Source organism: Hordeum vulgare, chromosome 4H (genome assembly GCF_904849725.1).
Source record: "Hordeum vulgare subsp. vulgare chromosome 4H, MorexV3_pseudomolecules_assembly, whole genome shotgun sequence".
NCBI classification, from domain to species: domain Eukaryota; kingdom Viridiplantae; phylum Streptophyta; class Magnoliopsida; order Poales; family Poaceae; genus Hordeum; species Hordeum vulgare.
The window spans coordinates 3194626-3210582 of record NC_058521.1 but is presented as its reverse complement, the minus strand read 5'-3'; the positions used below and the strand labels follow the sequence as shown (position 1 = coordinate 3210582).

The 15957-nt window shown below is 44.3% G+C and overlaps 1 protein-coding gene across 1 annotated transcript; it reads left to right on the top strand.

The window, feature by feature from the left end:
• The first annotated feature begins 3471 nt into the window (after nt 1–3471).
• LOC123448300 lies at nt 3472–6936 on the top strand. The gene is made up of 4 exons (XM_045125145.1): nt 3472–3722; nt 4842–5307; nt 6074–6622; nt 6703–6936. The coding sequence occupies exons 1-4, from the start codon at nt 3472–3474 to the stop codon at nt 6814–6816; spliced, it is 1380 nt and encodes a 459-aa protein (XP_044981080.1). The 3' UTR covers nt 6817–6936.
• Nucleotides 6937–15957: the final 9021 nt, after the last annotated feature.

Sequence of the window (15957 nt, the reverse complement as noted above, 5' to 3'; positions counted from 1 at the left end):
AAGTTCTTGACTAGATGACATTGCTGCTCACATTTAGTAGGATAGTGCATTTCTCGGGGTTTATTTCAACCATTTCAGCAATGTGGGTTCAGTTGGAGGACATGTCCTCGTCGACTAGAAATGCATCTATGACGATTTCGTCAATCTGAAGATGATGTGACGACTTAATCTAACGAAGGTGCTCATAGGGTGTGGCATACATTTATGTCTTTATAGAGAGATGAATATATTTTATGGACGCGTTTGGTTACCTGCATCATTTTTCTGCCACTTTGCATACTTATCTCAGATGGGTATGGCTGAGCATATGTAGGCAAAAAACCAACATCTTCATGTTGATCGATTGACTGCATCCCCTCTAGCCTGCATGTGCCGACACGAAAAACAGGTTGTTTGGTTATGGCCTTGTTTTAGGAGAAACACAAGTATGGTAGTTTGGCTACATCCAAGATAATAGTGTGGTAACCTCTTTCTCGATGTGGTGAAGTTACCAGGGGCACCAAAATAAAGCAACAAGAACAAATTTGAGCACAAATCAAAGTTTAACAAAATAGTACGACGCAAAACATAATATAGTCTTAAATGAACAACCAACAAGGAACTAGGAAAGAGAGGTCATTTACGCGGTCATGGCGAAGGCCTCATCGTGCTTTTTGCACTTGGTGACCACCTCCACGACGTTGTCGTTCAAGATGATCACCTTCATGGTGTTGGGGGTGAGCATCTTGAACGTGACCATGTACCAGATACCTGGTGAACGACAGCGAAAGTGGCCCAACCTTGATCAATGGTGACCCTGTCGCCGACCACCTTCGCCGTGACCCTTCATGAGTAGACGGTGTTTGTCTTCACACTGAATACCATACACACGGTGGGAAAGTGCTTCGCGAATTCCAGATGTGAAGGAAGATCCTCCAGTTTCAGAGAAAAGATGTCCTGCCTCCTCATGGTAGTGTTCGTACTTCCTCTGCTTGGGACTTGGGCGATCTTGCACATGCACGTCGAAATATAGCGGCACGACCTCCTTGCCCCTCTCCAATGGTGGCATGACCTCCTTGCCCTTGGCCATCTACATTATTATGTAGACAACGTAGTTCAAAGGTTAACATTCATTTTTATCGGCCTAACGATCCTATATTTACTCACACAACTTGCCAGCATCGCACTCAATCCCTCTCTCATTTTCACCTTCTCTCCTCTTCGACCTCTCTATTTCACAACCTCTCCCTCGCCATGAAATACAACCCAAACCCATTCACGTGGGGCATGGGATGGAGGGCATTCTTCATCGGGTGCTCGCTCGGTGACCTTGCGAAGTTCGAGAAAAAAATGGAACTATGCTCGAACTTCAGTAGCATGGAAGACGTGCACAAAGAGTCCAACTCTATGGTGAAGAAGGTGATGACGAATGAGTTGAAGACGCTGATTACTAGCCCAACGAAGGGCGTTATGTAAATCGGCATCCTTCGCTGGGCCATGAATCAGGCCGACTCCAGCGATGCTCGACAAAGGGCAAAGTGGGCCAAGTACAGGGAGTACAGGCATCCTAATGACCATTGTGCCGCAACATACTCGATGGTCAAGATTGTGGTGGCTCCAGCGGAGGACGATGATGAGGTGCCGATGGTGGTCAGGGCGCTTGCGGCAAGCTGATGTGCAAGACCCATCGTTCTTGAAAAAGATAGTGAGGAGGAAGACGATGAGGAAGAAAAGTGGATGCCTACGCCCCACAATCTCTCGACGCGACTCCACGTTCGCCATGGCTTGACAAATACTCTATACCCCAATCCCCACCTGTGATGTAATAGCAAAATTAGCCATGAACGATGTAGGGAGGAGGCAACAGGCTCGAGGGAGGGTGATAACCCACAAGTGTAGGGGATCGCAACAGTTTTCGAGGGTACAATATTCAACCCAAATTTATTGATTCGACACAAAGGGAAGCGAAAGAATATTCTCAAGTATTAGTAGCTGAGTTTGTCAATTTCATCCACACCTGAAAGATTAGAGTCTGCAAGCAAAGTATCAGTAGCAAAGTAGTATGATAGCAACGGTGCCAGAAACAGGTCTGTTGACGGCATACTATTCCCAACTTGTTGTATCAATGGCGCCAGTAAAAGTGTTGGAGCAAGTAACAACCAAGTAGCAAGTAACAGCAGTAGTGACAAAAGTAGCAAGTAACAGCAGTAGTGACAGCAGAGTAGCAAGTAACAGCAGTAGTGACAGAAGTAGCAAGTAACAGCAGTAGTGACAACAGAGTAGCAAGTAACAGCAGTAGCAACAGAGTAACAGCAGTAGCGACAGCAGTAGCAGCAAAGTAACATAGCAAGGACCAATAGTAAAAGACTCGTAGGCAGTGGATCGGTGATGGATGAGTATGCCGAATGTGATTCGTCATGTAACATCTATAACAAGGAGAGATATTTAACTAGCTCTCGTTCGTCAATCTAATGTAGGCATGTATTCCGTATGTAGTCATACGTGCTTAGGGAAAAGAACTTGCATGACATCTATTGTCCATCCCTCCCGTGGCAGCGGGGTCCCAATGGAAACTACGGGATATTAAGGTTCTCCTTTTAATAAAGAACCGGACCAATGCATTAACACATGGTGAATACATGAACTCCTCATACTATGGTCATCTCCGGGAGTGGTTCCGGCTATTGTCACTCCGGGGTTGCCGGGTCATAACACATAGTAGGTGATTACAACTTGCAAGATAGGATCTAAAACACACATATATTGGCGACAATATAATAGGTTCATATCTGAAATCATGGCACTCGGGCCCTAGTGACAAGCATTAAGCATAGCCAAGTAGTAGCAACATCAATCTAGAACATAGTGGATACTAGGGATCAATCCCCGTCAAAACTAACTCGATTACATGATAGATCTCATCCAACTCATCACCGTCCAGCAAGCCTACGATGAGATTACTCACGAACGGTGAAGAGAATCATGGAATTGTCGATGGAGAAAGTTTAATGATGACGATGGCGACGATTTTCCCTCTCCGAAGCCCGGAACGGACTCCAGATCTGCCCTCCACATGAAGAACAGGAGGTGGCGGCACCTCCGTATCGTAAAACGCGATGAATCCTTCTCCTTGATTTTTTCCCTGGCGAGACGGAATAAATAGAGCTGAGTTTGGGGGCGGTTGTGCCACGTGGGCCCCACAAGCCCTCACGGCACGGCCTGGGAGGATGGTCGCGGCCCAGGGGCTTGTGGCCCACTGGCACACCTCCTTCGGTGGATCTTTGCGCATGTATTTTTCATTAATTCTAGAAAAATTCTCCGTAAATTTTCAGGTCATTTCGAGAACTTTTATTTCTGCACAAAAACAACATCATGGCAATTCTGCTGAAAACAACGTTAGTCCGGGTTAGTTCCATTCTAATCATGCAAATTAGAGTCCAAAACAAGGGCAAAAGAGTTTGGAAAAGTAGATCCGGTGGGCGGCGGCCGACGATGGATCCGGTGGGGTTGGTGGCGCCGGTGTGGGGCGCCGGGACGGCGGAGGGCCGACTGGTGGTGGCCGGCATGGGGACGACGGGAGGACCGGCCATCGGAGTGGCACTGGAGGGGGCACGTCGGTTCACGAGGAGCGGCAGTGAGGCACGGGGGCCAGGCGACGGCTTAGGGCGCGTGAAGGGGAAGGTCGGAGGCGGTGGCCGCTGGTGGCCGGCGAAGGAGGCCGATGGAAGGCCGGCGTCGGCATGGTGAGAGGTGAGGTGGTACCAGTAGCTTTGTCGAGGTGGCTGGCGAGGCGAGGGAGTCTGGCGAGCACAGGGTGAGGCAAGGTGGAGGGGGTGGCGCAGGTGGAGGAGGAGAAGGCCGGCGGGGTGGAGGAACTCGAGGTGGTGGCGCTAGGGCCGGCCCTGGCGAGGTGGAATGCAGGGAGGGCTCGGACGACGTGGGGAGAAGGATGCGAGGGAGGTGGAGGAACGGGGCGAGGGAACTGACCCTCGTGGCCAGGAGCGAGGGGGCGAGGGGAGGCGAGCACTTGAGAGGGACGAGGGGCCGGCGGTTGATGGGTCTCGCGAGAGGGTGGCTGGTGGGTGTGGCTCCGGGAGGGAGTGGGGGTTGGGAGCTGATTATGGTGAGGGGTGAGGGTTATATACCCTCGGGGCGGGGTGGTCCGGCCGGGGACTTTCCCTTTATTTTTATTTATCTTTATCCTTTTCTTTTTTATTTTACAATTTTGGTTTAAATATTTTTAGTAAAATTGCACTTTGTAAAAATATGGCACATGGTCAAATATTTAAAACCGTAATATCTAAGAGTGCCAAAAAGAGTTTGGGGCCCTTTTGAAATTATCTGAGTACTCTAAAATTTAAAAGGGGGTCTTAATAATTGATTTGGTCATTATTTTATTTATTTGAGGCACCAAATAATTTATAAGAATTCGGTTACAATGTTATAATTCCTTATGGAATATTTGCATCCTATTCATCTATACTACTAATAAAAGATCAAACGAAAACTTCTCTAAGTACACACAACTATTACCCCCACAAAAAACAAACACCAATCACCACCACACAATTAGTCAACAAATTAGAATCTAACGGCCTTCCACCATCCATACACCATGACGGTGTGCAGTTACCAAATTAACAAAGGCTGGCCGTGCTCCACCTCCTCCTACAACGAACAACTGTTGCACCTCCCAAAAAAAACGAGCCAATCAACTACAAAATATTAGGCAGAATTAACGGCAGCCACACGCCCTGTCCTCCACCATCGCCGTCGCCTCCGCCTCCGCCTCCCCCTTCCCGTCCGCCTCCGCCTCCAACTCCCCCTCCCCGTCCGCCTCCGCCTCCCCCTCCCCGTACGCCTCCGCCTCCGCCGCCATCGCTCCCGCCAATCCGGGTGTCCGAGGACACCTCCCGCTTCCTCTACACCAACCCGACGGGCCACCCTTCTAGGCTCCGGATCGCGCACATCGCTGCCGAGGCCGTGCGGCTCATCGGGGGTGGGGGCGCGTGGTGGGTGGTGCTCGTGGACGACGACATTGTGCTCTCCCCGGACAACTTGGTGGCGGTGCTCGGGAAGTACGACTGGAGGGAGATGGTGTACGTCGGGGCCCCGTCGAAGAGCCACTCGGCCAACAACTACTTCAGCCACGGCATGGCGTTCGGAGGCGGAGGCGTCGCGCTCAGCTTCCCTCTCGCCGCTGCGCTCGCGCGGACGCTCGACATTTGCATCGAGAGGTACCCCAGGCTGTATGGAAGCGACGACCGCCTCCATGCTTGCATCACAGAGCTTGGCGTGCCCCTTTCACGCGAATATGGATTCCATCAGGTGTGGAGCTATATCCTTCAACTTTTGTTCGGCACTCAACATTTTTTTTTGCTATTTACAGCGCTTATCTTATTTGTAGAGATCTTATGAAATGGCTATAAATCTCATCCGAGCAACGTAATTGGGTCGCTTAGCCTGTCGTGCTATGTAGATTCTGCTAGCAAACTGTAGTTCTCAGGCGCGCTCCTCCCCCCATTCCATGCTTCATTAGTGCAATGTGACATGCTATTCATGTCGACTGAACGAATATGGGGATTGCTGAGGAATTAGCCCCACTGTAGATCTTGCTTTGCAAGTTTTGATGTTGATGCGCTGTTTTGAACTTTACTATGGGTATCATGCTTGATTCGTTATGACAGAAAGAAAATTGATCCTTTCTCTGTGGTACCATCCTAGCTGTGTCCTATTTTGTTACCTCGCTGGTTGTAATGCATGTACAAAAGTAGGGCCTTGCCAGAGTGTTTATGATAGTGAAAGCAAGTTTGGTTGGGCTTGACTGGTGCTTCCTTCTCATAGAATTTTCTTGCTTGTCTACTTTTTTTTACGGTACTATCTTTGTACATCTATATGTTGAATAAGCAGTGCATCATTAGAGAAAGAGACAATTACTGATCAAGCTGTTTTGCTTAGTGTGGGCAATCGACCTTTGACTACATATTTTGATTTTCCAGTTCATTTATGTATTATGGATTTGGAGTTTTGAATACATCTCTCTAACCTCCCTGCTCTCCTAATGTATGTACTTTCTCTCTGATGTTGTAATCAGTGGGATATCAGAGGCAATGCCCATGGTATATTGGTTGCTCATCCAATCGCTCCTTTCATCAGTATCCACCATGTGGATATTGTGGATCCTATATATCCTGGATTGAACTCTCTTGAGAGCTTGGAGCTTTTTACGAAGGCTATGAAAACAGAACCCATGAGCTTCTTGCAGCGCTCAATTTGTTATGATAAAAAGCACAAGCTTACACTTGCCATCTCTTTGGGTTATGTTGTTCAAGTGTACCCCAGTGTTCTTCTTCCTCCTGAATTGGAACGATCCGAGCGGACTTACATTGCTTTCAAAAGGATGAGCCAGAGAACTGAATTCGATTTTGACACCAAGGAAATTCAGAAGTCTATGTGCAAGAAGCCAGTCTTATTTTTCTTGAAGGATGTTTGGAAGGATGGGAACATAACTAGAGGCTCCTACATAAGGTCAAGTGAACGGGATGACCTCAAAAGGAAGGTGTTTTGCTTTAGGTCACCTCCTTTATCTGACATAGACGAGATTCAAGTTTCTGCGTCCCCATTAAGCAAAAGATGGCATCTGGTTCATTCTAACATTCCTTAGAAAAATCTCCTCTGCTCTTTCAACCTTCACAATTGCTAACCATCATTATTCTGATATAGGCACCAAGACGGTTATGCAGTGCTGTGAAAGGATATGTTAATGGTACTCTGTTTATGTTTGTTCGGCAATGTGGACGCGGAGCATTCGGCTCAGCCTTTGATTCTCTTGATTGATGGAGATCAGAGATGTATATTTTCTGTCCAGATGATACCTGCAAGATGTAGTTACCATCCTACATTCTTTGGATCAAGTGTTCTGGAGGCTCTTTTTCTGCCTCAAGCACTTGGCAGTAATTGGCTGCTTCTATACTACTGTTAAACAAGCAAACAAGAACTTTCTTACGTGTATCCAGCAATTATTTTTTCTTATTTTTTTGTTTCTGCTTTCTTTTATTATTTTCTGCTTTATTTAATTTCAGCAACTATTCCCTATAGCAAAAATGTGTGACATGGTCCAACACATATGTTACAGTATTTTAAATGACCATAAGAATAATTGGGCCCATTGGAATATGTTTGGATTTTTCCATGGAATTTAAGAGCACTTTTAAATGCAAAAATGACTCTGTTTTGATGGTGGGGTCCACACCAACATCGAGGGTGATGTTGTTTTCCTTAATAATAATTGTTTTGGATTATACCACAATTGTGCAACATTTTTCCGATGTTGTTTGGAAAATTATTTTATTTCCATATAATTCAAGTGGCTTTTTACGTGGAATTTGAAAAGAGATATGAATTTCAACTTGATCATATCCAATTTAGCAAAATGATTTGTTGCTGATCATGGTCATCATTGTAGCTTAATTACAATGCTTACTGTAGCAAAAGCTGAGGATGTCACAAGACCGGCATACCCCATTAATAAGCCACAATTCTTCACCTGTGAGGTAGCTCTAGAAGCTTTAATTTCACGTCAACTGGTTATATATGTTGGGACTGTTGATATTTTTTGTGATTTGCAGTTACTCACAACGGATTTCTGTTTGATTTTTTGGAGTTTCTGCAGGTGATACCTCAACCTTTATATGCAAGTGCCAAAAGATCTCAGGTTGTATATATTTCCTTTGAAATATCAGGTTGTGTCCTGTTCTAATGCCAGATTATCTGTATTTTAAGCCTTTTGTTCAAACATCGAAGCTAGATATGATGCATCAAGTGAAGAAGTTAGGATTCATTCCAGCTTACTGCAACCTTCAAGTGAGCCCAATGTTTCTCCTTGTCTTATGTTACTCCAAACATTTTTTCCATTATTCCACTGAATACATTTGTTTTCAGTTTTTCAATGGAGTGCAAGTAATGTGTATATTGTGTGTGTTTCAATATTTTTGCAGCTATATATATATATATATATATATATATATATATATATATATATATATATATATATATATATATATATATATATATACTAAAAATTTAATATAGAAAGCAATTTATAAATTATTCGATTAGTCGTGCGTTGCACGTGCATGCTGACTAGTGATTTTAAATTTTCATATTTAATACAATATTAATTCCATTTATTAAATGAATTTTGAAATTCATAGAAATCCTAAATGAGGTATGGTGTCAAGGTTGATCATGACCCCTCGAACAATATGATTAACTTAATCATGATGATTACTGTAGCCTGATTACAAGGGTTACTGTACATGACACTCGGGATGTCGCATTAACCAAATGGGTCGTTTTCTTTCCATGCGGGTCTGACTCGGTATATGCTGGTAAGCAAACGCGTGCAATATGTATAAGCGTCTCCATCTGTACTATGGTCAGAAGAAAACAAAATAAAAGATCAATGCTGGTTAATGAATACGTACAGCCAACCTCCCCCCGCCCAATCTTTTTACATGTACCTTCAGTGTCAACGTGCGAAAGCGCTCTGGCCACAGGTTCACAAAATGTCAATGTAATTAAAAGAGGTAGGCATTAGTTGCAGGGCAAGCAACTATTATAATAAAAAAACATGGAAAGCACTATATAACAAAAACAGTACAATCTTGTTTGCACGACACGTATACCTACGTGAAGTCACCACGGAATCGACCACTTTTTGCCGACTGCATTTTATCAAAGGTTCCCCCAAATGCAGGGTAGGCAAAAATACACTCGGCAAACTACGGACGTTTGTGAAAGAAAAATAGGCAACCTATGATGTGTAGTTCCTTCAGGACTTTAGGGTCCATGGACCATGGTACTGGCTAGACGACTCTTGATTTCGGATATTTAATACCATGTTATCGTGGGCTGCATCACACGATCCGGATCGATTCAATGTAATTTTCTGACGTGTTTGTTGGGACATGATCAAATTGTCACTTATGATCAAATTATTTATTGAAATCACTTAAATATTTTAAGTCTTTTTGCTATGTAATTAAATAGCTTTGCATGCTCTTCGATATATTTATATTTTCTGGTTTCATGGATTTTTATTCCGATGATCTAACCCAGTGACAGAAAGAGCTAAGGCGTGTATCATATTGTTGTCACTTTAGATAAAACGACGGGGTTTTGTCATATTTATTGGCTTTTTTATACTACATTATGTTATTTTGCTTATTAAGATAATTTGTTTCTTGCAAACTTCATACATTGAGATGCATGTTGGATAGCGATTTTTGAATGAATTATTAATAGTAGATACAGTTGAATTAACAGTCTACTTATCACGGATGTAATGCTTATATGAGATTATAACATGAATGTTGATAGTCATAATTTTTTTGCAATTCAGTCGATTGCCTAACTGTAAACCAATCATTTGCTTGTACGTTTTGAGAGACATGTCACTGGTGGACCTATGCTCCCGGGTTTATTCTTCATAAAGGATTAATCTACAATTGCTACTGTTACTATCCTACCTTGCTACTAATTATCTCTACCACTTGTATTTAATTGTGACTAGCAAGGCAAGGCAATTGACAACCCACTTGTCTTGTTGTGGACATTTGCGTCGCGTGTGTAGGTGTTATTGTCTTTGTTCATACGGGTACACTCCTACCGGATTGATAAACTTAGTTGTCCAACTAGGCAATTTCACCCAATACATTTGGGGGGATTCCAACAACTCCTACAAAAGCAAGCAAGTATAGTAAGTAATACTTTGTAACTGCCTAGTACCTACCTCCGTCACGGTTTAGAAGACACGGTTAAATTTACGTGCATTTCCATAATTGACAATATTTAAGACGCGTTGCATTTACTCATAACAGCTAATTAGTACTCTGTTATACTACTTTTATATAAATATGTAGTGTCAATGTTATTTTTAACTTATTTCACAGCCAATCAATAACCATCTAGGTCCTAGGCCTTTTAAACCGTGACGGAGGCCGACCACTATGTGCTTTGATTTACCCAGGTTCTACTCTCCTAGGTCCTAGCCTCGGTTGTACTCTTGATTGTACCTCAATAAGAGCATATATAAGAGCATATAAACAGCCTTATAGCCCATCTTATAGCTAGCTTGTACAATAGTTACTTATAAAAGAGTACTACTTTTATCATATATGGCTCACCTTTTATTCTCATAAAGCACCTAGGAGCACGTGCTAGAGCTGGCTCTTCACGAAGAGTCCGCTTCCCTTCTCTCTCTCCTCTTCTCTCTCATCCAACTCAGTAAAAATATAGTATTTTAATCCTTACAGCCTGCTGACTGTACCTTATTGTACTTGCACTAAATTGCACTTTTCTCCCTCTATGCACATGTCACTACTATGTTCTTGGATTTATGTGACATTGGTTTCTCCGCCACCAATTATAATTCTTCACAACTTTATTTTATTACTGTTAATTACGTTTGGTTTCATTGATATATATATTAATCCTTTTTTAAAATTAGATAAAACGGTTGCGGGACGGTCTTTTACCACAGAAATGTGTACAAGCAATTCAAGAGAAAATTACCGGATTATTAGATGCAGAGGTCCTAGATGTGAAGGGAGAATACTATTGTCGGTCGATGCAAATTAGATGAAATGTTAAAGTGTAAAAAAGATGCATATGTGCATGTAACTCATGTCTACATTTTGTAATATGTTCGACAAAGCACGACGGATGAGATGGTGTAATATATTCGTGACAATGATGTGCAATATAGTTGTTCCTTTATTGTTGTGTAAGTACCATCCAATTTAGTGCAAAACAAGAATTAAAAAGTGCCTAAAACAAATAAATGAAAAAAATAAGTGGTAGCAAAATAACCCCAACCAATTTAGTGCAAAATCCTAAACACTAAACCATGCTAAAAAAGCCAGCGAAGCAATAGCCCCGGTTGGTAACTAGAACCGGGACTAATACCCAATCCCCCCACCCCCCCCCCCACCCCCCCGCGCTCCCAACCCCGCCACGTGAAGGACCATTAGCCCCGGTTCAGGGCCGAACCGGGGCTAACATTAGTCCCGCTTTGTTAGTCCCGGTTCGTAAACCAGGGCTATGTTGGAATTATGCCCTAGAGGCAATAATAAATACAGTTATTATTATAATTCCTGTATCAAGATAATCATTTATTATCCATGCTATAATTGTATTGAATGAAGACTTATATACATGTGTGGATACATAGACAAAACACTGTCCCTAGCAAACCTCTAGTTGGCTAGCCAGTTGATCAAAGATAGTTAGTGTCTTCTGACTATGTACAAGGTGTTGTTGCTTGATAACTGGATCACGTCATTAGGAGAATCACGTGATGGACTAGACCCAAACTAATAGACGTAGCATGTTGATCGTGTCATTTTGTTGCTACTGTTTTCTGCGTGTCAAGTATTTGTTCCTATGACCATGAGATCATATAACTCACTGACACCGGAGGAATGCTTTATGTGTATCAAACGTCGCAACGTAACTGGGTGACTATAAAGATGCTCTACAGGTATCTCCGAAGGTGTTCGTTTAGTTAGTATGGATCGAGACTGGGATTTGTCACTCCGTGTGACGGAGAGGTATCTTGGGGCCCACTCGGTATTACAACATCACACACAAGCCTTGCAAGCAATGTAACTTAGTGTAAGTTGCGGGAAATTGTATTACGGAACGAGTAAAGAGACTTGCCGGTAAATGAGATTGAAATAGGTATGCGGATACTAACGATCGAATCTCGGGCAAGTAACATACCGAAGGACAACGGGAATGACATACGGGATTATATGAATCCCTGGCACTGAGGTTCAAACGATAAGATCTTCGTAGAATATGTGGGATCCAATATGGGCATCCAGGTCCCGCTATTGGATATTGACCGAGGAGTCACTCGGGTCATGTCTACATAGTTCTCGAACCCGCAGGTTCTGCACACTTAAGGTTTGACGTTGTTTTATGCATATTTGAGTTATATGGTTGGTTACCGAATGTTGTTCGGAGTCCCAGATGAGATCACGGACGACATGAGGGTTTCCGGAATGGTCCGGAAATGAAGATTGATATATAGGATGACCTCATTTGAATACCGGAAGGTTTTCGAAGTTACGGGAATGTACCGGGGATGATGAATGGGTTCCGGGTGTTCACCGGGGGGGGGGGGGAGCCCACCCTGGGGAAGCCCATTGGTCTTGGGGGTGGTGCACCAGCCCTTGGTGGGCTGGTGGGACAGCCCAAGAAGGCCCTATGCGCCATAGATAGAAAATCATAGAAAAAAAAGGAGGTGGGAAGGGAGAGAAGGACTCCACCTTCCAATCCTAGTTGGACTAGGATTGGAGGAGGACTCCTCCTCCCTTGGTGGCACAGCCCTTGGGGCTCCTTGAGCCTCAAGGCAAGCCTCCCCTCCCCTCCTCCGATATATATGGAGCTATTAGGACTGATTTGAGACAACTTTTGTCACGGCAGCCCGACCACATACCTCCACAGTTTTACCTCTAGATCGCGTTTCTGCGGAGCTCGGCCGGAGCCATGCTGAGATTAGATCACCACCAACCTCCGGAGCATCGTCATGCTGCTGGAGAACTCATCTACCTCTCCGTCTCTCTTGCTGGATCAAGAAGGCCGAGATCATCGTCGAGCTGTACGTGTGCTGAACGCGGAGGTGCCGTCCGTTCGGCACTAGATCGTGGGACGGATCGCGGGACGGTTCGCGGGGCAGATCGAGGGACGTGAGGACGTTCCACTACATCAACCGCATTCACTAATGCTTCTGCTGTGCGATCTACAAGGGTACGTAGATCGGAAATCCCCTCTCGTAGATGGATATCACCATGATAGGTCTTCGTGCGCGTAGGAAATTTTTTGTTTCCCATGCGACGTTCCCCAACAGTGGCATCATGAGCTAGGTTCATGCGTAGATGTAATCTCGAGTGGAACACAAAACTTTTTGTGGGCGGTGATGTGCGTCTTGCTGCCCTCCTTAGTCTTTTCTTGATTCCGCGGTATTGTTGGATTGAAGCGGCTTGGACCGACATTACTCGTACGCTTACGAGAGACTGGTTTCATCGCTACGAGTAACTCCGTTGCTCAAAGATGACTAGCAAGTGTCGATTTCTCCAACTTTAGTTGAATCGGATTTGACCGAGGATGTCCTTTGATAAGGTTAAATAGCAATTCATATATCTCCATTGTGGTGTTTGCGTAAGTAAGATGCGATCCTACTAGATACCCATGGTCACCACGTAAAACATGCAACAACAAATTAGAAGACGTCTAACTTGTTTTTGCAGGGTATGCTTGTGATGTGATATGGACAACGATGTGATGTGATATATTGGATGTATGAGATGATCATGTTGTAATAGATAATATCGACTTGCACGTCGATGGTACGGCAACCGGCAGGAGCCATAGGGTTGTCTTTAAACTAACGTTTGTGCTTGCAGATGCGTTTACTATTTTGCTACGATGTAGCTTTAGTAGTAATAGCATGAGTAGCACGACAACCCCGATGGCGACACATTGATGGAGATCATGGTGTGGCGCCGGTGACAAGATCGTGTTGGTGCTTTGGTGATGGAGATCAAGGAGCACGTCATGATGGCCATATCATGTCACTTATGAATTGCATGTGATGTTAATCCTTTTATGCACCTTATTTTGCTTAGAACGATGGTAGCATTATGAGGTGATCTCTCACTAAAATTTCAAGATGAAATTGCGTTCTCCCCGACTGTGCCCCGTTGCTACAATTCGTCGTTTCGAAACACCACGTGATGATCGGGTGTGATAGACTCAACGTTCACATACAACGGGTGCAAAACAGTTGCACACGCGGAACACTCGGGTTAAGCTTGACGAGCCTAGCATGTGCAGACATGGCCTCGGAACACATGAGACCGAAAGGTCGATCATGAATCATATAGTTGATATGATTAGCATAGGGATGCTTACCACTAAAACTATACTCAACTCACGTGATGATCGGACTTGAGCTAGTGTAAGTGGGTCATGAACCACTCAAATGACTAGAGAGATGTACTTTTTGAGTGGGAGTTTAGCAAGTAATTTGATTAAGTTAAACTCTAATTATCTTGGACATAGTCTAAGTCCACTTTGAATATATTTGTGTTGTAGATCATGGCTCACGCAACAGTCACCCTGAATTTTAATACGTTCCTAGAGAAAGCTAAGTTGAAAGATGATGGAAGCAACTTTGTAGACTGGGCTCGTAATCTTAAGTTGATCCTACAAGCTGGGAAGAAGGATTATGTCCTTAATGCTGCGCTAGGAGATGAACCACCCGCTACGGCTGACCAAGATGTTAAGAACGCTTGGTTAGCACGTAAGGAGGACTACTCAGTAGTTCAATGTGCAGTCTTGTATGGCTTACAGCCGGGACTTCAACGTCGCTTTGAGCGTCATGGAGCATATGAGATATTCCAGGAGTTGAAGTTTATCTTTCAGAAGAACGCCCGGATCGAGAGGTATGAGACCTCCGATAAATTCTATACTTGCAAGATGGAGGAGAATTCATCTGTCAGTGAACATGTGCTCAAAATGTCTGGGTACTCAAACCATCTAGCTGAGCTGGGGATTGAACTCCCGCAAGAGGCTATCACTGACAGAATTCTTCAATCACTGCCGCCAAGCTATAAGGGCTTTGTGTTGAACTACAACATGCAAGGGATGAACAAGTCACCCGGCGAGTTGTTTGCGATGCTGAAAGTCGCAGAGTCTGAACTCCGTAAAGAGCATCAAGTATTGATGGTGAATAAGACCACTAGTTTCAAGAGAAACAACAAAAGGAAGAAGGGTAATTCAAAGAAGAGCGGCATGCCTGTTCCCAATCTGACGAAGAAACCCAAAGCTGGACCTAAGCCTGAAACAAAGTGCTACTATTGCAAGGGCATGGGTCACTAGAAGCGCAACTGCCCCAAGTATCTGGCTGATAAGAAGGCGGCCAAAGAAAAATCAGGTATATTTGATATACATGTTATTGATGTCTACTTAACCGACTCTCGTAGTAGTGCCTGGGTATTCGATACCGGTTCTGTTGCTCATATTTGCAACTCAAAACAGGAACTACGGAATAGGCGAAGGCTGGCAAAAGATGAAGTGACGATGCGCATAGGAAATGGTTCCAAGGTTGATGCAATCACCGTCGGCACAGTTTCACTTCAGTTACTGATGGGGATATAGCCCTAGGGCAGGGTCATAGGTCTGACCAATACGTCGTACCCAAGGGCACCTCATTATTAGTTTAAGGACTACAAGGGAAATTCCTACTGGATCATGACAACATCTAATCCACTCGGTACGGATCCACTCAGACAAATACATTCCATCCACTCGGATGACAGTCAACCACTCGGCCGTATGACTCACTCGGTCATGCAAATACCAACAGTCGGCAAGACATCTGTAGTGGGATGACATTATGGCATCAATGCCCCATCTTGTAACATAAGAGGTGAGGAGGTGGCCCACTCTATATAAGCCACCCCCCTCCACATAGCTGGGGACATCTTCTTCTTCTCCTCCTTCGGGCTCATTCGTTCCCTCGAGCTCTGGCTCTCTCTCTCTACACCATGTAACTCATGTCCATGACAGATAAAATAAAGCCTCTCGGGAGCACGAGACGTAGGGTTGTTATCTCCACTGTGAGAGGCCTGAACTCGCTAAAACCACCATGTCACCCATGTGCATCTTGATAGATCATGCTTCGTTATCCTACCCTCTTTCTATTGTCGGAATCGTTACCACGGCATAGCGTCTATCGAGCCATGATGCATATGGTTATTTCTTCAACCACCAACGGCAGGTCGGTTTCTGTTGGTTCCCTCTATTCGATTTCATCTTCATGCTTAACACATTTTCGTATTGTTCATCTTCACGACGAACAATGCGTCGCAAGCGAAAGAAAAACAGACATCCGTCCAAGCATCAACA

Coding starts and splice junctions, on each gene's coding strand:
- LOC123448300 (XM_045125145.1), top strand. CDS start 3,472: ATGGATCCGGTGGGGTTGGTGGCGCCGGTGTGGGGCGCCGGGACGGCG. Junction 5,308..6,073: donor GCGAATATGGATTCCATCAG/GTGTGGAGCTAT, acceptor TGTTGTAATCAG/TGGGATATCAGAGGCAATGC. Junction 6,623..6,702: donor TAAGCAAAAGATGGCATCTG/GTTCATTCTAAC, acceptor ATTCTGATATAG/GCACCAAGACGGTTATGCAG.